At 37.4% G+C, this 23,423-nt stretch overlaps 1 protein-coding gene across 1 annotated transcript; it reads left to right on the top strand.

Moving 5' to 3' along the window:
* Positions 1 to 5,907: 5,907 nt before the first annotated feature.
* On the top strand, positions 5,908 to 13,698 carry LOC139184627 (olfactory receptor 13F1-like). The gene has a single exon (XM_070795219.1). It carries the CDS (start codon positions 12,637 to 12,639, stop codon positions 13,483 to 13,485), a length of 849 nt encoding a protein of 282 aa, XP_070651320.1. The 5' UTR covers positions 5,908 to 12,636; the 3' UTR covers positions 13,486 to 13,698.
* The last annotated feature ends 9,725 nt before the right edge of the window (positions 13,699 to 23,423 follow it).

Below are 23,423 nucleotides of genomic sequence, written 5' to 3'. Positions count from 1 at the left end.
ATGTGGACTCCAGATCTCATGGTCTCAATAGTTGTAGCACTCAGGCTTACTGGGCTTGTTTGTCCCAGGTATGTGGGATTTTATTCCCCAATCAGAGATTGAACCCATGTCCGTTTCACTGCAACCATTGGACCATAAAGGAAGTCCATATTTCTTCTTGATCTGAGTTGCACACTTCAGATTTTCATCTTAGACTTTAATGTTTACTTTAATATTACATCTCTTTTCTCTGTAACTGTTATCATATTAGCCTCTGAATTTTAAATTTTATTTAGTTTTGATTATGTTTATTTTAGAATTAAAAAAAAAAAACTTTGAGGTACTAAGTTACTTGGTTTTATTTCTCTTTGATTGTTTTAGCTTTCTAATGCTAACAAAAATCCCATAATACTTGATTGTTCATTTTTATTTAGATTTTAAAATATTCTTATTTTTCTATCTTATCCTTTAATTTTTTTTAATCTTGTATTTATTTTCACTATGAGGAAGGCATACATTTCTCCCCTTATATTTCACAAATGAGGCAGTGAGGAACATTATACAGACTACCATCACACAAAGAGAGAAATTGAGTCTATTTCTCTTGAGTCCTTTCTATTTCTATCTCTATCTTTTTGAAACGTTGTTTTAACTCTATTAGTAATTTTTTGAGAATGTTCTTTAAGAAATGTGAGATAACCATCAGTTAATCATTCCCAGATCCTACATATAACTAAAAAAAAGAAAAAAAAAAAAAAAAAGACCTAACTGACTTCCTCTTGGAATGGTATGCTTTCTGAAACTGTACAGGGAATAAAACGAGCTCTTAGGAGTTTCTTTTCTGAAAAGTTTATATATATATTATTTTTTGTTATTCTTTTACATTTACTTCTTTCATCATTATGGTCAATGAGAAGCTGCCCCCAAAGACTTTTTTTTGAAAAATGAAATCACAGTTTTTTCACTGGTTTTCAGGTTTTCTCAATAGTTGGATTCAATGTTGGTCATTATGCACCCTCCCAGAAAGTGGAAACACCATATGGAAGATTGGTCTTTCTTTGGGAACAGAGACTAGCAATTTTTGAATTTTATTTGACTTTATTAGGACAAAAAATGTGCCATTCAGAGGGAGATAGAATACAGAAGTGTGAGGGAATATTTGTTTTTAGAAACTTCTGGTTGTGGCTAATCATTTCTTATTCCTGATCACTATTTAGGCTGCATTGCTAGTCATTTGAGCCTGTTCTTCAGTGTCATCAATGTTGATGTGGTTCTTTTTCCAGTTTGTTTTATGCCATGTGTGGATTATTTTGCCTTTGTTCCCTGAGCTATAGCTGGCTCTGGACTTCCTTCTAAGTGAAAATTTGAGGAAGAGTTGACCCATTGGAAAAGACTCTGATGCTGTGACGGATTGGGGGCAGGAGGAAAAGGGGACGACAGAGGATGAGATGGCTGGATGGCATCACTGACTCAATGGACGTGAGTTTGAGTGAACTCTGGGAGTTGGTGATGGACAGGGAGGCCTGGCATGCTGCGATTCATGGGGTCGCAAAGAGTCGGACATGACTGGGCAACGGAACTGAACTAATAAGGAAATTAAAATGCAGAAAAGGAAACAAGAAAACCTTAATTAGACATCTCTTTCTTCTTAACCTCCACCTTAAGGAAGTTTCTTTATCATCTAAGTCTCTTCTTATCCCTGGTCTCCTATTTTATTAATAGGGCTCACTGTGCCTCAGATTAGAATGCTATCTTAAATGTATTATCACCCTGAGTTCCAAGGGTATATATTGTCAGAGATTGATTGTTTTCCTAGCTTGATTCCATGGACTTAGATCTGGTCCTTGGAAGTGATCAGGTGTAACCCAAAGTAGTTTCCATCAGCCATGGCACAAACTGTACTGTTTTAGGGTACTGGTAGCAAAACATGATGCCAATATTTTGTGTGTGAAACATCCTATGGTCTTGGAACGTGATGACCCTTATGGAAACAACCTTGGAGTAGAGACCATATCTTTCGATTTGCTCAGAACTTATCTAATTAATACTAGCTGCTACAGTATAATTAGTAATTACTCATTTCATGTCAAAAGTGTCCTAGTTTTGATCATCTAATTTATGGGCACACTAAACAGTAGGGCCTATTTGAGACAATGTAAGAATCAGCGTCAGACTTTATTTTTCTGGGCTCCAAAATCACTGCAGATGGTGACCACAGCCATGAAATTAAAAGATGCTTACTCCTTGGAAGGAAAGTTATGACCAACCTAGATAGTATATTGAAAAACAGAGACATTACTTTGTCAAAAAGGTCCATCTAGTCAAGGCTATGGTTTTTCCAGTGGTCATGTATGGATGTGAGAGTTGGACTGTGAAGAAAGCTGAGCACCGAATTGATGCTTTTGCACTGTGGTGTTGGAGAAGACTCTTGAGAGTCCCTTGGACTGCAAGGAGATCCAACCAGTCCATTCTGAAGGAGGTCAACCCTGGGATTTCTTTGGAAGGAATGATACTAAAGCTGAAACTCCAGTACTTTGGGCACCTCATGCGAAGAGTTGACTCATTGGAAAAGACTCTGATGCTGGGAGGGATTGGGGGCAGGAGGAGAAGGGGACGACAGAGGATGAGATGGCTGGATGGCATCACTCACTCAATGGACGTGAGTCTGAGTGAACTCTGGGAGCTGGTGATGGACATGGAGGCCTGGCGTGCTGCAATTCATGGGGTCACAAAGAGTCGGACATGACTGAGCAACTGAACTGAACTGAACTGCACTGAACTGAAGAATCAGATTCCAGGGGAGTGATAGGAATAGCAGATCATAACAGTGTGATAGCAGTATCATGAGGTGGAGGAGGTGGACATATATTCAGCACATGAGAGATACTCCCAGGGACTCTTGAAGTTAATTGGGAAGGTCATTCATCAAATTTGGAGTAGTCCACTAGGAGAACATACTGCAAATTAGATTTAGATTTGTCACTGAAAATTATGTAATGCCTGTACATAATAATAACTTTGTATGGATCTATGATCACTGAGGCAGTAATTCACTAGAATAGTCATTATTTCTGGCAGCTCCTCATTAGGATACTAATACTGTACCATCTGTTTATTTAAAAAGTGTTATTTTCTTCATTATAGAGGGACTGATAACCAACTCATCTAAAATGATATGTAAGCATTAAATAACAAGTAAAAAATATGAGTCCAAAACAAAGAAACTTTGTTTTCCCACTGAAAATGTTAGTTTTTCATCAGAAAATCACTTTAAAAATAGTTAAAATATTTAAAAATGCAATTCAAAAGGTTATATAATATTTAGTTATTACTAAATATTGGCTATATTTTCCATGTGGTAAATACATATTTCTAGCCTATGTTATACTCAGTAGTTTCTATCTCCCACTTCCCTGCCCATATATTCTGCCCCACTCAATACCACTGGTAAGCCCTCATTTCTTCTGTTTGTTGTCGTTCAGCTGAGAAGTCACGTCCAACTCTTTGTGACCCCATGAACTGCGGCACGTCAGGCTTCCTTGTCCTTCACTATCTCCTGGAGTTTGATCAAACTCATGTCCACTGAGCTGGTGATTCCATCCATTCATCTCATCATCTGTCACCCCATTTTCCTTCCATCCTCAATCTTTCCCAACATCATGGTAGAGGGAAGATATAGATCTGTGAGTCTGCTTCTTTTCTGTTACATTCACTATTTTGCTGTATTTTTTAGGTTCCATATATAAGTAATATCATATCACTTTCCATTCTTTGACTTGTTTCACTTAGCATAATGCTCTCTGAGTCCATCCATATTGCTGCAAAAGGCAAATCTTTTATCTAAGTGTAAGGCCAGATACTACACAAATCCTAGAAGAAAACATAGGCAGAACACTCTTTGACATAAATTGCAGCAATAATTTTTTTGGATACATATATTAAAGTAAAGGAAATAAAAGCAGAAATTTAAAAAAAGGGGGGGCCTACTTAAACGTAAAGGCTTTTGCACAGTAAAGGAAACCATCAGCAAAATGAAAAGACCACTTAGTGAATAGGGGAAGATATTTGTAAATCATATGACAGATAAAGGATTCAGTTCAGTTCAGTTCAGTCCCTGAGTCATAACTGACTCTTTGCGACCCCATGAATCGCAGCACGCCAGGCCTCTTTGTCCATCACCAACACCCGGAGTTCACTCAGACTCACGTCCATCGATTCAGTGATGCCATCCAGCCATCTCATCCTCTGTTGTCCCCTTCTCCTCCTGCCCCCAGTCCCTCCCAGCATCAGTCTTTTCCAATGAGTCAACTCTTTGCATGAGGTGGCCAAAATACTGGAGTTTCAGCTTTAGTATCATTCCCTCCAAAGAAATCCCAGGGCTGATCTCCTTCAGAATGGACTGGTTGGATCTCCTTGTAGTCCAAGGGACTCTTAAGAGTCTTCTCCAACACCACAGTTCAAAAGCATCAATTCTTCGGTGCTCAGCCTTCTTCACAGTCCAATTCTCACATCCATACATGACCACATGAAAAACCATAGCCTTGACTAGATGGACCTTTGTTGGCAAAGTAATGTCTCTGCTTTTGAATATGCTATCTAGGTTGGTCATAACTTTCCTTCCAAGGAGTAGGCGTCTTTTAATTTCATGGCTGCAGTCACCATCTGCAGTGATTTTGGAGCCCAAAAAAATAATGTCTGACACTGTTTCCACTGTTTCCCCATGTATTTCCTATGAAGTGATGGGACCGGATGCCATGATCTTCGTTTTCTGAATCTTGAGCTTTAAGCCAACTTTTTTCACTCTCCTCTTTCACTTTCATCAAGAGGCTTTTGAGTTCCTCTTCACTTTCTGCCATAAGGGTGGTGTCATCTGCATATCTGAAGTTATTGATCTTTCTCCCGGCAATCTTGATTCCAGCTTTTGTTTCTTCCAGTCCAGCGTTTCTCATGATGTACTCTGCATAGAAGTTAAATAAGCAGGGTGACAATATACAGCCTTGACTTCCTCCTTTTCCTATTTGGAACCAGCCTGTTGTTCCATGTCCAGTTCTAACTGTTGCTTCCTGACCTCCATACAGATTTCCCAAGAGGAAGGTCAGGTGGTCTGTTATTCCCATCTCTTTCAGAATTTTCCACAGTTTATTGTGATCCACACAATCAAAGGCTTTGGCATGGTCAGTAAAGCAGAAATAGATGTTTTTCTGGAACTGTCTTGTTTTTTCCATGATCCAGCGGATGTTGCCAATTTGATCTCTGGTTCCTCTACCTTTTCTAAAACCAGTTGAACATCTGGAAGTTCACGGTTCATGTGTTGCTGAAGCCTGGCTTGGAGAATTTTGAGCATTACTTTACTAGCATGTGAGATGAGTGCAACTGTGCTGTACTTTGAGCATTCTTTGGTATTGCCTTTCTTTGGGATTGGAATGAAAACTGACCTTTTCCAGTCCTGTGGCCACTGCTGAGTTTTCCAAATATGCTGGCATATTGAGTGCAGCACTTCACAGCATCATCTTTCAGGATTTGAAATAGCTTAGCCTGAATTCCATCCCCTCCACTAGCTTTGCTCATAGTGATGCTTTCTAAGGCCCTCTTGACTTCACATTCCAGGATGTCTGGCTCTAGGTCAGTGATCACACCATCGTGATTATCTGGGTCATGAAGATCTTTTTTGTACAGTTTGTCTGTGTATTCTTGCCATCTCTTCTTAATATCTTCTTCTTCTGTTAGGTCCATACCATTTCTGTTCTTTATCGAGCCCATCTTTGCATAAAATGTTCCCTTGGTATCTCTAATTTTCTTGAAGAGATCTCTAGTCTTTCCCATTCTGTTGTTTTCCTTTATTTCTTTGCATTGATCACTGAGAAAGGCTTTCTTATCTCTTCTTGCTATTCTTTGGAACTCTGCATTCAGATGCTTATGTCTTTCCTTTTCTCCTTTGCTTTTCACTTCTCTCCTTTTCACAGCTATTTGTAAGGCCTCCCCAGACAGCCATTTTGCTTTTTTTGCATTTCTTTTCCATGGGGATGGTCTTGATCCCTGTCTCCTGTACAATGTCACGAACCTCAGTCCATGGTTCATCAGGCACTCTATCTATCAGATCTAGGCCCTTGAATCTATTTTTCACTTCCACCTTAGAATCATAAGGCATTTGATTTAGGTCATACCTGAATGGTCTAGTGGTTTTCCCTACTTTCTTCAATTTAAGTCTGAATTTGGTAATAAGAAGTTCATGATCTGAGCCACAGTCAGCTCCCAGTCTTGTTTTTATTGACTGTATAGAGCTTCCCCATCTTTGGCTGCAAAGAACATAAACAATCTGATTTTGGTGTTGACCATCTGGTGATGTCCATGTGTAGAGTCTTCTCCTGTGTTGTTGGAAGAGGGTGTTTGCTATGACCAGTGCATTTTCTTGGCAAAAGTCTATCAGTCTTTGCCCTGTTTCATTCCATATTCCAAGGCCAAATTTGCCTGTTACTCCAGGTGTTTCTTGACTTCTTATTTTTGCATTCCAGTCCCCTATAATGAAAAGGACATCTTTTTTGGGTGTTAGTTCAAAAAGGTCTTGTCGGTCTTCATAGAACCATTCAACTTCAGCTTCTTCAGCGTCACTGATAAAGGATTAATATCCAATATATATAAATGAGTCATACAGCTCAACCTCAAAAAAGAAAACAACCTGATTTAAAAATGAGCAGAAGAACTGAATAGATATTCTTCAAGAGAAGAAATGCAGATGGCCAACAGGTACATGAAGAGATGCTCAGCATAGATAATTATCCAGGAAATTAAAATCAAAATCATAATGAGATATCACCTTCCACATGTCAGAATGGCTACCATCAAAAAGAACATAAATAACAAATGTTGATGAGAATGTAGAGAAAAGGGAACCCTTGTACACTGTTGGAGGGAATATAGATATGTGCAGCCACTGTGGAAGACAATATGGAAATTTCTCAAAAACTAAAAATAGAACTACCATATGACCTAGCAATTCTACTCCTGGATATACATTCAGAAAACACAAAAACACTAATTCAAAAAGATATGTGCACCCCAATGCACATAGTGGCACTATTTTCAATAGCCAAGACTGTATATTGTCATCCTGCTTATGCTTATTTAACTTATATGCAGAGTACATCATGTTAAATGCTGGGCTGGATGAATCAAAAGCTGGAACAAAGATTGCTGATAGAAATATCAACAACCTTAGATATGCAGATGTTACCACTTTAATGGCAGAAAGCAAAAAGAAACTAAAAAGCTTCTGATGAAGGTGAAAGACGAGAGTGAAAAAGCTGGCTTAAAACTCAGTATTCAAAAAATGAAGATCATGGCATCTGGTCCCATCACTTCATAGCAAATAGATGGGAAAAAAGTGGAAACAGTGATAGATTTTATTTCTTAGGCTCCAAAATCATTGCAGATGGTGACTGCAGCCATGAAATTAAAAGGTGCTTGCTCCTTGGAAGAAAAGTTATGACAAACCTAGACAAGTATAATTTTTTTTTTAACAAATTAGACTGCTTCTGAATGAGTCAGGGTATAAGAGCTAAGGTTCTAGAGAGAGTTAAACCAACCAAGACATTCTCTTCTGAACTGAAGGGAGGTCTAGTTTCTGAATTAAGGAGGTTAAATGATCTCAACAGGTATAATTCATTTACCAATGAAGCACTTGCTAATTTTTAGGCTGCCCAGAGTTAGAGTGCTGGAAATTGAGCAAAAGGAGGTTAAATATGTTAGGTTAGGTTTTACTGAGAAGCCTGGTAGGCTACAGTCCATGGGGTCGCAGAGTCGGACACAACTCAGCAACTTTGCTTTCTCTTAGGTTTTATCAGTCCCATAGTGGGTATGAGATAAAAATTGAAGTTCATTGACTCTTGAAAGAGAAATCTCCCTTGTACAAACTCCAGGTTCTCAGTTTGGAAGCTAGAGGGATAAATCTAAAATAGGAGATGAAACAGATTTTTGGCCAAGTTCTACAAAACCTGAAACCCATCTCTACCTTGTCTCAGTGACTCTTTGGATTAAAGCAGTCTTTCTCAATCTAGGCTTGTATCAAAGGATAAAGGAAATTCTCTTTGTATAAATAAAACATCATCCAGAGATTATATGTTTTTTATGCATGATAACTGGTAAGATATAAGATCAAAAGATGGAAACAGGTGATTGAAAGTCTCTCAGGATGATCCAAACATAGAAGTTACCAGATCTATTTGAAAATAACCAGTGTTAACATGCACCTTTACATACATTACAAGATGATGAGTTCAGTAGAGCATTTGATGTTATATTAAAACGTCAATTAGATGTTATAGAGCTGAAAAATACAGCCAGAATGAGGAACTAGAGGTGGATTTACCACAACTTAAACAAAGTTGAAGAAAGGCTTAGCAAATTGAAAGGTCAATCAGTAGAAATATCCAGACTGATGTATGGAGAAAAAAAGAATGGAAAATACAGAAAGGAGTGTAAGAGCTTATATGGGTCATGTTGGAAAAGACTTGTATGTATAGCTGAACACTCAAGGGGAGAGGAAAAAGGGGAAATGGGGTAGAAAAGAAATTGGCTAATACTGAATGATTTTCTCAAACTTATGAAAGACATCAAGCCTTAAACTCAAGAAGATCTATAATGTTAAGAAGGGTAAATAAAAAGAAAGCCACATTTAAGAATCTCTGTAAAATTTTAGAAAGCCAATAATAAAAATGAATATAAAATTCAGTCAAAGTAAATAGCAGACATTTTTCCTCAAAGAAGTAGAGCCCAAGAAAACCAGAAAACAATCTAGAGCCCAAATCTCACCTTGTGGCCATTTAAAAGTGGAATAAGAATGTTTTATCTTCTATTACTCTGATAACTGAGATAATGGTAGAGATTGCTGAAAATGAACGGGTCACATTACAAGCTCAGAGGCTACTTGGGATGGCATCTCTACAGTTCTATTAATTGGAATGTTTGCTATATAGTTCAAGGGCCATCTGCAGAGGGATAGAATAGGCAAATAGTGCCCTCTAGTTCTGTTTGCACAGATATTTCTCAAAAATCAGGCCTTTTACTTAGCCAAGTGCCTGAAATAATTAGAAAATTTTTACTATTGTTTTTTTTTTTTGACCTGAATTTCTTAGTTGAACTTGGAGAATTACACCCAGGAGAAATGGAAACTTTCTTAACTTCTTTAGGTTTCAGAATAACAAAGTTAAATTGTTAAGGGAGTTGGAAGGTCCCTAAAGCAGTAGGAGACTTTAGTAGTGAAGTTCTAGGGATTGCCCTTTGGAAGATTTTGGGGAAAATCATAGGGGGTGATTTGGGCAGAACAAATCTTCATATCATTATTTCTCTTAAGAAATTATTAAACAGTTTTTAATTAACATGAGCTGTGTATGTGACACAGTGAGTCAGGCAAGATTTGGGTTGATTTTTTGCAAACTAGGAACATCAATGTCCTTTTCTAGTATAATCTTCTGAGTAAAAATACCTCTGCACAACCCACTTTAATACAGTTTTCATAGAATACTATCAAAATTGCAAGTTTTAGAATCTTTTACTCTTTTGAGCACTACACTAGACTCTCAAGAAAGACTTTGCTGAAGATCACCTTTAAATATTGAAGCACACTTTAACCAAAAGTGAAGATGTGCATTCCATGTGCTGAGGTAAATGGGAACAGACATTAGCCATCTCCTTCTATAATCTCAGATTTACAAAATTTATTAACAGATCTTAGCTATGCCAGGAGATCAGAATAAAGATATTTACTTTAAAAAGAAACGCTAGTTGGTAGGAAAAATATTGAGATGAAGAAATGAGTTTTGAAGGTGGGATAAAACTTTTGACTATGTGTGTTCCAGAGTTTCTGATTTGCCTAGACAAGTCATTGAACTCCCTCAAGTATATGTCAACTATTTTTTTGCATTTAAAATTTTTTATTGATGTATAGTTGATTTACAATATGTGTCAGTGTCTAGTGTATGGCAAAGTGATTCAGTCAAATATATCCACATACTCTTTTTCATTATGGTTTATTATAGGATTTACATATATTATAGTTCCCTGAATTATCTGTCAATTTTAAAATGAGAAGGTTGGGTTAGGAATTTGGAGTCTATTCTGGCTCTGACATTTAGAAAGAAAGAGAGGAATTTGTTGAAAAAAGTTTAATTATCTTAGCATTGTAATCAGAAATCATTTTAGAGAAAGAGAAAATATAAAGTGACTTGGAGTAGGTGAGACCCTGACAAAGATCTCAGATAAGAATGAGGGAATGAGTGGGACTCCATCTGGATGAGAAAAGGAGAAGACTTAATTGTTTTGTTTCGAATAGTAGACAGAAGAGCAGGTGAAGGGAGAGGGAACACAAGGGCCCAGAGCCAGAAAAAGAAAACTGAGTGCTGGGTGGGGAAAATCCAATGGAGAAACCTTCAGTGGAGTGGAGGTATATTCTGACCAAAGTGAATGTTAGAGACCAGACATGTCTAACTTTTGCTTTTCTGGAAATAATTGGTAAAGTGTTTCATTTTCATACATGGATTGGAGGTTGAAATTTTAATAAATTTTGAAAAATTTGCTATGTTTTAAAAATCTGAGTCAGTGTGGGCCAGCACTGTAGCAGCACAGAGGCAGTTATGCTTCAGGAAAGCAAGGAGAACATGAAATCATAAACCACTATTGTGATTCTGTGAAACATTAAAGCGATCATGGAATTGGGGTTATGGAGGGAGAATTTAAAGCAAGTTAATCTAGATCTTGCAAATCTGCACACAGTAGAAGCTGTTACCCTTCAGTTGTGTCCAATTCTTTGTGACCCCATGGATCATAGCCCGTGAGGCTCCTCTGTCCATGGCATTTTCTTGACAAGCATTCTGGTGGGGGTTGTCATACACTCCTCCAGGCTTTCTTCTTCTCCCATGAATCAAACTTGTGTCTCTTGCATCGCTTGCATCACTTGCAGATTCTTTAGTGCTGAGCCACCAGAGAGCCAGTAAAATCACGTTTCAAAGAGGTCAAGTGATTTGCTAAATTTTGCATGCCAGTAAATAGCATGGTTGGTTTCAGAGCCTAAAATCTCACACTCTGAGGACAGTGCTCTAATTCCTTACAGAAGATGACCTTTTGGAAACTATTTCTTCCTCTTCTAGGAGCACAAGTGATCATTGTCTTTTTCACATCTCACCATATATCAAATACTTAACTAAGAGCTAATCATTTTGTTTCTTAATTCAACTGGTTTCTTTAAGATCAGAGAAATGATCAGAGAACTTTGCAGATGTATATAACAAGTTCAGAGGTCTTCAGGCTTTTATGTTGACACAGAGAACCAAAGGGAAAATGCATTTATCTTAACACATATCAAAAACTTGCCATGTTCAAAGCAGCCATGTGTAATTAAAAATCTAAAACATGACATTACTTTGCTAGTATTGTGAGGAACAATCTCTTCACAAGCTCAGCGTCCACTGCAGCGGCAATAGGGATGTGCATATCTGGGTATAGTCAGTGTGATATACTTGAACAACGTAACCGTGTACAAAGAATGAAGCTGTACTTATGATTTATGGCATACAGTTTTGATAACTAATTGAAATATTCAAGAAAGTTAAGATTAGAGCCGGGAAGGAAAGGTACTTCAGGTAGATATTTGCATATTAAAATATATAAAAAATAAATTTGCATGCTAAGAATGTGGTCCCACAGAGTGGTTGTTTTAGACCAGAAGGTAGAAGTAGAGTTGGAAGATGAGATCAGAGAATTAGGCAATGATGAGAATGTGAGGCTTGTGTAATTTGTGACTGAATTTGTTTGAACTCTATTTTGAAAGACAGTGGTTTTCAAACATACTTCCATATGTGATCAGTTGTGAGATATATTGTAAATAATTTGCTTTACATTATGAAGTAGTTACCTTTGTAATAAAGGATGGGTTCAAGATTATTCCATAGTCACAAATGCCTTCTTGAAGACGATATCACATGGTGTTAGAGTGAGTGGACTCTAGCTTATCTCCTGTTTATATTTCTTAGTGTGTGGCATTTCCATCTGTTTTTTTTTTTCCCACATAATTTGAAACTTTTTAGAGTGCAACCAAAACCTTTCCTGTTTCAACTTTTACAACCACAAAAAAAATGTTTCTTTGCCCAGAAACCTCTGATCTTTAATTTGACTGAGGCCAGTTCATATTTTTATTAAAACAAATCTCAAAATATCTTACTAAGCAATGCCCCTGACATAGGTTAGAATTTGTCTCTGTGTTTGCCTATTATCTTGGGGCATATGTATATGTTATTGTAACTTTTAATTTACTTGAGTGTGTCCTTTATTTGATTTTGATTTGCCTGAGAGAAGAACATGTATAAGCTCACTCTAGATTCTCAGTGCCTTAGAGTGTATTCAGTACATGTTGGATGAATGAGTGAATATTGCTAGTAATATTGGAAGGCAATGCTCCCTTTAAAGTTCCTCCAACAAAAACTCCTTGAAAAGTTGGTAGAGTGTAAATTTTAAATATAGGCCATGTATACTTTTATTCACTATTCCAGATGAACAAAGAAGAATAAAATGGACAAGACAAATGCAACAGTCATTTCTAATTTTATTTTTCTGGGATTTACTCACTATCCCAAAGTTGAAATCACCATATTTATGCTGTGATTGCTGATGTACTTGGTCACCTTACTGGGTAATAGTATTCTGATCTCGGTTAGTGTCCTGGACTCTCACCTACACACACCCATGTACTTCTTCTTCAGCAACCTGTCATGTCTGGACATCTGGTATACTTCTTCTGCCCTGACTCCAATGCTGGCAAATTTTATTTCAGGGAGAAACACCATCTCATTCTCAGGGTGTGCTGCTCAGATGTACTTCTCTCTGGCCATGGGCTCAACTGAGTGTGTGCTCCTGTCTGTGATGGCGTATGACCGATATGTAGCCATCTGCAACCCCCTGAGATACCCCATCATCATGAACAAGAAGATTTGTGTTCGGATTGCAGCTGGCTCGTGGGTGACAGGCTCCTTCACTGCCCTGGTGGAAACTGTGTCTGTGTTGCAGCTGTCACTGTGTGGAAGTGGTGTCATCAATCATTTCACTTGTGAGATTCTGGCCGTCCTGAAACTGGCTTGTGTAGACACTTCCAAGGTGCAGTTAATCATGCTGGTGATCAGTGTACTTCTTCTTCCTATGCCAATGCTCCTCATTTGTATTTCTTATGCATTCATCCTCTCTAGCATCCTAAGAATCAGCTCATTGGATGGTCGAAGCAAAGCTTTTTCAACATGTGCTGCCCACCTGAGTGTAGTGGTTTTATTCTATGGGACAGCTCTCTCCATGTACCTGAAGCCATCAAATATAGATTCACAGGAAATAGATAAATTTATAGCCTTGGTATATGCTGGCATAACCCCCATGTTGAATCCTATCATTTATAGTTTACGGAACAGAGAAGTGAAAGTGGCTGTGAAAAAATTGCTGGTTAAGAACTCTCTGTGCTCTTTCAGTCTCTAGTAGCACATAATATCTGTAAATATTAAGGATATTTAATGCTTTCTATATATATCAGGAGATAATTGGGGTAGACACTCATTTTTAAATGTGATGTGTAATTTTCTAAGTCTCTTCTTCGACTAATCACTGAAAGTCTAAGTAATATCAATGTATCATGCATAAGTTTATCTGAACTTAAACAAATAGTCTCATGATGGCAAATTTTAATTTTTATTTGGGGTTATAGGGTTAAATATAATTATTTTGGTTGGTTATTTCTTTCTAAAATTTTTAAAAATTGAAATATATTGATTAATATTGTTTCAAGTGTATAACAAAATAATTCAGTTATGTGTGTGTGTGTGTATTCTTTTTCAGATTCTTTTCCAAAGTAGGTTATGATAAAATATTGAATATATTTCCCCATGTTTATAGTAAGTCCTTGTTATTTATCTGTTTTGTATGTAGTATCAGCTAATTGGGTATCTATTAACCTCAGGCTTCTCTGGTGGCTCAGTGGTGAAGAATTTGCCTGACAATGCAGGAGGCACAGGTTCTATCACTGGGTCGAGAAGATCCCCTAGAAAAGGAAACGGCAACTCACTCCAGTATTATTGCCAGGGAAATCCTACAGACAGAGGAGCCTGGGGGGCTATATAGTCTATGGGGCTGCAAAAGAGTCAGACATAACTTAGTAACTAAACAACAACAGCAATCAATTAGTCTCAAATTCTCAATTTATCCATCATCATCCTTTCTTTTTTGGTAATGATAAGCTTGTTTTCTGTATCTGTGAGTCTATTTTGTAAATAAATTCATTTTTATCATTTTTTGTAGACTCCACAAATTGATGGTATCATCTATTTGTCTTTCTCTAATTTACTTCACTTAGTATAATTATTTCTAGGCCCAGCCTAACAATAATTGCCTAGAAATAAATAAGCTGCAAATGACATTGTTTTATCCTTTTCATAGTTGAGTAACATTACACTGTATATGTATTCCACATCTTCTTTATTCATTCATCTGTCAGTGGACACTTAGGTTGCTTCCATGTCTTGCCTATTTTAAATATTGCTGTTATGAACATTGGGGTGCATGTATCTTTTTGAATTAGCATTTTCTCTGTATATATGCCCAGGAGGAGATTTCAAAATTCTATGGCAACTCTATTATTAGTGTTTTAAAGAACTTCCATACTGGTTTCCATTGTGGTTGTACCAATCTGCATCTTCACAAACAATGTAGGAGAGTTCACTTTTCTCCACACCTTCTCCAGCATTTATTATTTGTAGACATATTGATGATGGCCCTTCTGATCAGTGTGAATTTCTACTTCAGTGTAAATATAACTTAAACATTAAATTAGCATATTGGTGAGTATTCAAAATTTTGTACATGTAATATACAAATGGATGTGAAGAGTCGGATATAAAGAAGGCTGAGCACTGAAGACTTGATACTTTTGAACTGTGGTGTTTGAGAAGACTCTTGAGAGTCCCTTGGACTGTAAGGAGATCAAACCAATCAATCCTAAAGGAAATTAATCCTGAATATTCATTGGAAGGACTGATGCTGAGGCTGAAGCTCCAATACTTTGGCCACCCGATGCAAAGAGCCAACTCATTAGGAAAGACCCTGATGCGGGGAAAGATTGAAGGCAGAAGGAGAAGGGGATGACAATGGATGAGATAGTTGGATGGCAACACTGACTCAGTGGATGGCATTACTCAATAGTGTGCTGCAGTCCATGGGGTCACAAACAGTTGAACACGACTGAGCAACTGAACAACAACAACTGATATAACAACAACAATAGGTGAATGTAATTACTTTACTAGATTTTTAGCTAATTTATTATTAGCCTCTGTGTAATACTGAATTGTGTCCCTTCAAAACTATAATGTTGAAGGCCTAGCCCCCCATCCGCTACTCCCACACATACCTAGTACCTCAGAATGCATCTATATTTGAAGATATGACCTTTAAAATGTGGTTAAATTGAAACGAGGCTGTTACTGTAGGCCCTTATACAATCTGATTTGTGTCATTATAAGAAAAGAAAATTTGAATGCACATAGTGAGAAGGTGACTCTCTAGAAGCCAAGCAGAGGCCTCAGAGGACTTTAAACCTGCTAACATCCTAATCTTGGACTTCTAGCTTCCAAAACTATGACCTGATAAATTTCTGTTGTTTAAGCCACCCAGTCCCTGATGTTTTGTTATGGCAGCATTAGCAAACTAGTATGAACTCTTTTTTAACATAACTAAATGGAATAGAAATAATTACATATTCTCTAAATGTGTGGCTGTGTTTTAAATGTGTGGATATGTTTCCGTATGCAGATATGTGTGTGTGTGTAATGTGAACATCTATATACAGATATAAAATATCTGCAGAAATATATTCTGACTAGAAGTAGAATGGATGAGTTCCAGTCAAGAAAAAAAATATCAGGGAGTTTAGTGGCATGTTGTTAGTCTTCAGATGCTGGCATCTTTTTTTTTTAAGTAAATTCACAAGAAGATAAAAGGTGTTTCAGTGAAACCACTAGTTGTTGCTGTTGTTGCTCAGTTTCCCAGTAATGTCTGACTCTTGTGACCCCATGGACTGCTGCACACCAGGCTCCCCTGTCCTTCACTATCTCCTGAGCTTGCTCAAACTCATGTCCACTGAGTCAGTGATGCCATCCAACCATCTCATCCTCTGTCATTCCCTTCTCCTCCTGCCTTCAATCTTTCCCAGGATCAGGGTCTTTTCTAATGAGTCTACTCTTTGCATTAGTTGGCCAAAGTATTGGAGCTTCAGCTTCAGCATCAGCCCTTCCAATGTATATTCAAAAACTATTAGTACTCTGTTTAATCCTGTTATTCCAGATACCTGGTTCCTTAAATCCAATGGTATAAATGAACTCATTAGCACTTAGAGAAAATAAAAAGACATGAAATCTGTGCTATAGATGTTACAATAATGAAAGCCTATTAAATGGGTGTAAAATATTGAAATATGTGAAATATCTTATTATATAAACCACAATATACGAAGAATTAAAATGTATACTTAGAAATTTTCATAGCATTTGTAATCCCTCTCTGGACCAGATAGCTAAATGTACAAAACTTATCTGTTTTTTGTCATGGAATCATTAATGATATCTGTAGATTTTTTTAATGGCTTGCACTCAAGTTGAGAACAGGCCATGGGTAAAGAAGAAAGAGATAGAAGATGTAATGGGATTAATTTTAGGACATGTTAGCAAATTATAACAAAGATTTATCTAGTTTGTCCAAAGAGCAACAACCTCAGGTAGTTAGATTGGAGTCAATGGACTGATCAATAAGTATCTGATAATAATACTTGAAAGCAATGATTTATGACTATTGGAGCAATAATAGAAAGGTGAAAGAATGGAGGTATCAGAAGTATATATCAATAACACAGTATTGAGGCTTAAAATAGTTATTAAATCCAACTTGTCATATTCACTTATCTGCCTTCCTTCAAAGATTAGACTTTCACTGTCTTCACAAGGTCAGAGAGAATCTGATCTATGGATGAGGAAGTAGAACTTAACCAAGCCCCTTAAACTCTATTTCTATATGGAGCCTTCCTAAAGTAAAGTTTGCATTCCTTTTAAAATTTTCTGTTATCTGGCCTTGTATTTATTATCCCCAGTAAGTACTTTTCTGAAACTGACTTCACCAGACATCTTCAAGCCTATGATATAACTTCACTTTGTGAAGACCTCTTAAGTCTTCTGATACCATTATAGGTATCCCTATAATGTATAGGTATCACTATAGGTATCACTATAAAATCACCTGATTTTAATAAACTTCCATAGTACACATACTAGGTAATGGTGGATTGCTCGTTATTTTATTGCCTATGACTTGTCATTCAGTTGCTAAGTCATATCCGACTCTTTGAGACCCTATGGGCTGCAGTACACCATGCTTCCCTCTCCTTCACTATACCCTGAAATTTGCTCAAACTCATCCATTGAGTTGGTGATGCCATCCAACCATCTCATCCTCTGATGTCCCCTTCTCCTCCTGTCCCCTATCTTTCCCAGCATTAGGGTTTTTCCAATCAGCTGGCTCTTCACATCTAGTGGTGAAAGTATTAGAGCTTCAGCTTCAGCGTCAGTTCTTCCAATGAATATCAGTATTAATTTCCTTTAGATTGACTGGTTTGATCTCCTTGCTGTCCAAGGGACTCTCAAGAATCTTCTCCAGCATCACAATTTGAAAGCATCAACTTTTTGATGCTTACCCTTCTTTGTTGTCCAACTCTTACATCTGTACATGACTACTGGGAAAAAAAAACTCGTAACTTTGACCATATAGACCATGGTCGGCAAAATAATTTCTCTGTTTTTAATATACTGTCTAGGTTTGTCATAACTTTTCTTCCAAGAAGCAAGAATCTTTTAATTTCATGGCTGCAGTCACTATCCATTGTGATTTTGGAGCCCACAAAAATAAAATCTGTCAGTTTCCAGTTTTTCCTCATCTACTTGCCATGAATTGACGGGACCAAATGCCTGATCTTAGAGTTTTGGATATTGAGTTTTAAGCCAAGTTTTTCCTATGAGTAGTATTTCATAGTTGGTTATTTTAATAGATTATTGTAATACATATTTAATACATTTAATATTAGGATGGTGTTACCATTATTTTTTTCTCTTTAAATACAATAAAAAGAGGAAATTGGAAGTCAAGGCTAATGGTTTCTTCCATACAAGAACGTGACCATTATGTGCTTTGGAAGATGGGCACTGAAATGTCTACATTATGAAGCTGTGACAATCAGATGAGAAAATAAAAACCAGCAACCAATTGCTAGTAATTTTTATTATCAAAGGCAAGGGAAGAAAGAGATCCTCTCAGGACTTTAGTGAGCATTTGTTTAAGAGATGAAGGTAAAATGGTTTGATGAAGCTTGTTTGTCAAAAATCTTATCATACTGGGCTTTTTTCTGTAGAAAAAGCAGGTCAGTGAATATTTTCTTATACTTTTGTGATGTGATCAGGCTAAGATGTTAGGTTTAGAAAGACTGGTCTTTCGACAGTATAGAGGATCAACTGAGAATGTGACAAATGAGTTAGAGGACCATGGAGACAGTGTACATAGAGGCAGTGAAAAGATAGGATGAATATGGGAATTTCACGGTTACAGTATTGGATTTGAGGATATTTCAGGCAATGGCACCCCACTCCAGTGTTCTTGCCTGGAGAATCCCAGGGACGGGGGAGCCTCGTGGGCTGCCGTCTCTGGGGTCGCACAGAGTCGGACATGACTGAAGCGACTTAGTAGCAGCAGCAGCATGTATGGATAGTCATCAACAATGTTTCTACTAGTATAAGTAAAGAACTCTGATGCAACCATTGATTGAATAAGAGGAGAAGCTTAAGGATGATGACTTCATAAAGGTAATGATGTAAGTTGGATGACTGGTTGACTGTGTTCATGATTAGACTTCCAGGTGAAGAGAGATAAGTGAAGTCCAGGAGAGAAATCAGGAGTCAAGCTGTGTATTAAAAAGTCCTTTGCTCAGAGATGGCAATTGAGCCCTAGGAGTGGATGATATGGTCTATGCAGAAGTTTGGGACAGATATCTATAAAATGATTGGCTTCATTTTTCTACACTTGGTCAGAGTTGAAGTAAAGGGAAAAGAACAGAACACTTGTGATTTGGAGTATAGAATTCCAATTTGATTTTTGTCTGCACAAGCTGAGTGAACTTAGGCTATTTTTTAAACATGCTAGTTTGATTTTCTCTTCTATGAAATACAGATAACTTATTTACTATACTTAAAATTCTTTCTTGCTACTTCTGAAAGACCACCTGTCAGTCAACTTATTTTATTTTAGAGTGTACTTGATAAAAAATGTTGTGTTAGTTTTAAGTTTACAGCAAAGTGATTCAGTAATATGTTTATGTATCTATTAATCTTCAAATTCTTCTCCCATATAAGTTGTTAGTAATACTGAGCAGAGTTCCCTTGCTATACAGTATATCTTTGCTAGTGATTCATTTCATATACAGCAGTGTGTACATGTCCACCACAAACCCCCTATCTATTCCTCCCCTCCCTCCTTCTCCCTTGGTAATAGTAAGTTCATTCTCTAAGCTGGTAAGTCTGTTTCTGTTTTATAAGTTCATGTCTACTTTTCAGTTCAGTTCAGTCGCTCAGTCATGTCCGACTCTTTGCAACCCCATGAACTGCAGATGGTAATACCAGAACACCTGATCTTCCTCTTGAGAAATTTGTACGCAGGTCAGGAAGCAACAGTTAGAACTGGACATGGAACAACAGACTGGTTCCAAATAGGAAAAGGAGTTCGTCAAGGCTGTATATTGTCACCCTGCTTATTTAACTTATATGCAGAGTACATCATGAGAAACGCTCGAGTGGAGGAAACAAAGCTGGAATCAAGATTGCCGGGAGAAATATCAATAACCTCAGATATGCAGATGACACCACCCTTATGGCAGAAAGTGAAGAGGAACTTAAAAGCCTCTTGATGAAAGTGAAAGTGGAGAGTGAAAAAGTTGGCTTAAAGCTCAACATTCGAAAACGAAGATCATGGCATCCGGTCCCACCACTTTATGGGAAATAGATGGGGAAACAGTGGAAACAGTGTCAGACTTTATTTTTTTGGGCTCCAAAATCACTACAGATGGTGACTGCAGCCATGAAATTAAAAGACGCTTACTCCTTGGAAGGAAAGTTATGACCAACCTTGATAGCATATTCAAAAGCAGAGACATTACTTTGCCAACAAAGGTTCGTCTAGTCAAGGCTATGGTTTTTCCTGTGGTCATGTATGGATGTGAGAGTTGGACTGTGAAGAAGGCTGAGCGCCAAAGAATTGATGCTTTTGAACTGTGGTGTTGGAGAAGACTCTTGAGGGTCCCTTGGACTGCAAGGAGATCCAACCAGTCCATTCTGAAGGAGATCAGCCCTGGGATTTCTTTGGAAGGAATGATGCTAAAGCTGCAACTCTAGTACTCTGGCCACCTCATGTGAAGAATTGACTCATTGGAAAAAACTCTGATGCTGGGAGGGATTGGGGGCAGGAGGAGAAGGGGATGACAGAGGATGAGATGGCTGGATGGCATCAGTGACTTGATGGACGTGAGTCTGAGTGAACTCCGAGTTTTGGTGATGGACAGGGAGGCCTGGCATGCTGCGATTCATGGGGTCACAAAGAGTCGGACACGACTGAGCGATTGATCTGATCTGATCTGAACTGCAGCACGCCAGGCCTTCTTGCCCATCAGCAACTCCCAGAACCCACCCAAACCCATGTCCAATGTATCTGTGATGCCATCCAACCATCACATCCTCTGTCATCCCCTTCTCTACCCGCCTTCAATCTTTCCCAGCATGAGAGTTTATTCAGATGAGTCAGCTTTCTGCATCAGGTGGCCAAAATATTAGAGTTTCAGCTTCAACATCAGTCCCTCCAATGAACAGCCAGGACTGATCTCCTTTAGGATGGACTGGTTGGATCTCCTTGCAGTCCAAGGGACTCTCAAGAGTCTTCTCCAACACCACAGTTCAAAAGCATCAATTCTTCTAGATTCTGAATAAAAGTGATATCATACAGTATTTGTCTTTCTCTGTCTGACTTACTTTACTCTGTATGACAATCTATATGTCCATCCATGTTGCTGCACATGTCATTTTTCCATTCTTTTTAATAGCTGAGTAATATTCCTTTCTGTATGTACATCACCTCTTTATCTACTCACTTGTCAATGAACACTTAGGTTGCTTCCATGTCTTGGCTACATAGTCAGTTTTTGATCTTTATTCTGGCTAGATTCTAAATTCAGCTTGTTTGAATTTACTTGTGATTTCAATTAGATTGAGCAGCATCTGTTAATTTATTTCATGTCTAATCCTTTCACTCTGGCAGCTGTTAGGAATATTAGCATAAAATACCCCCAAATCTCTCCTCCTCTCATTGCTGTCTGTCTCTCTCCACTCTATCTCTGTCCTCTTTGTCTCTCTCTATTTACCTCTCTTTCTCAGCTTTACTCCATTGCCACCCATTCTAGAATATACTGAAATATTTGTTTAATATTTCATTAATTAAGTCAGCATCACCAACTTGATGGACATGAGTTTGAGCAAGCTCTGGGAGTTGGTACTGTACAGGAAAGCCTGGTGTGTGCAGTCCATGGGGTTGCAAAGAGTCAGACATGACTGAGTGACTGAACTGAATGGATTTGTTTTCTGATGGGGAAAACAGAAAGGAGGGGAGGATTAGATTTCTTCTTCTGACCAAGAAGAAACAGAGACTGTGTTTTGCCCTTCTACCTGAAGCAATAAAAATACAACAGAAATAAATGTGAAAAATCAATTTTAAGATATTGAACATGAAACAACATAGGACAGTGATCCCTGAGAGATGAGGAACAAATGAAGTGAACCCTTTAATTTTCCCAACTTACTTCCCCGAATGATGACTTTCCAGGTAATAAGATAGGGAGAGGGAACCCATCAGGAAAGGATTTGAAGATGGAATTGAGAGGCCAGGGAAAACAAGGCAGCTAGTTTCCAAGTCCAAATCCAGAGAGGATGAAGCTACAGAAAAAAGAGCTAGAGCTCTAAAGGGACACCGCTCTGCTTTCAGCTGAGTACTGATCAGTGAAGGTGTATGAAAAAACTAAGCAGGACCTGGGAAAGGATCATCCAGAAGAACTGGAGGGAATGATTTTCAGAGCTCACACAAGGCTGAGAATAAAATCAACACATTGCACACCTATAAAATTCACCTTGTATAACCTAAATGGGCACACCTTTTAGTTGTTAAAAACATTTTAATAAAAAAAAAAAAAAAAAGAAAGAAAGAAAGTAGATTTTTAAAGCAGCAAACATGACACTGATAGACTTACTAGACATGACATTAAGAAGTTATTCTGACTGTATTTAATATAGTCAATATGGCTGAGAAAAAAATCATGTCATTTGAGACACAAAAAATTATATTTAGAGATATATATTTATAAATAAATATATTTATTTATATTTATAAATATAAAATTATATAGAGATATTTTAAAAATACAAATTCTAAAATCTAGTAATGAAGTGTATCTAATATGAATCTATCCAGTATACTTTGGATGGAATTAAAGTAATTGGACCCTGCAGAAGGAAAGATTAGTGAACAAGGAATCAGAGAAATAGTAACACTTTAAAATAAAACAAAGAGAAAAGACAATGAAAAAAAGTGAACAGACCATTAACTGTGTGAGACAGCTTTAAGTGATATGGTATACATATAACTGGAGTCCAAAAAATAAAAAGCAGTAGTAAATACAAAATGCATTGAAATAAAATGTATTTTAAGTAAATAAAAAATGCAAACCAAAACAAAAATAACATTTAAATAATGGATAGAAACTTTCTAAACTTGATGAAAACAATAAATACATAGACAAAGAATCTCAGTATCCAAAATAATGAGAAATGGAAAGAAAACCACACCAAGGTTCATCTTAAACAAACTGCTTAAAAATCAGAAAAGAGATACCTTATACTCATAAGAGAGAGGTTTCTTCTCACTGTAAGCCTGAGATAATGAAGAAACCACAACATTAAAGTCCTGAAAGAAAAAGAGTCACTATAGTATTCTATAATCTTGTAGAAAGAAAAGCAATGCCAAAGAATGTTCAAATACCACAGAACTGCACACATTACCCAAGCTAGCAAAGTAATACTCAAAATTCGCCAAGTAGGCTTCAACAGTCCATGAACTGAGAACTTCCAGATGATCAAGTTGGATTTAGAAAAGGTAGAGGAACCAGTGATCAAATTGCCAACAATCCATTGGATCATAGAAAAAGCAAGAGAATTACAGAAACAAACAAACAAACAAACATCTACTTCTGCTTTATTGACTATGCCAAAGCCTCTGACTGTGTGGATCACAACAAA

Source organism: Bos indicus, chromosome 8 (assembly GCF_029378745.1).
Source record: "Bos indicus isolate NIAB-ARS_2022 breed Sahiwal x Tharparkar chromosome 8, NIAB-ARS_B.indTharparkar_mat_pri_1.0, whole genome shotgun sequence".
Lineage (NCBI taxonomy): Eukaryota > Metazoa > Chordata > Mammalia > Artiodactyla > Bovidae > Bos > Bos indicus.
This window is presented reverse-complemented; position numbering and strand designations above follow the sequence as displayed.

Coding starts and splice junctions, on each gene's coding strand:
- LOC139184627 (XM_070795219.1), top strand. CDS start 12,637: ATGTACTTGGTCACCTTACTGGGTAATAGTATTCTGATCTCGGTTAGT.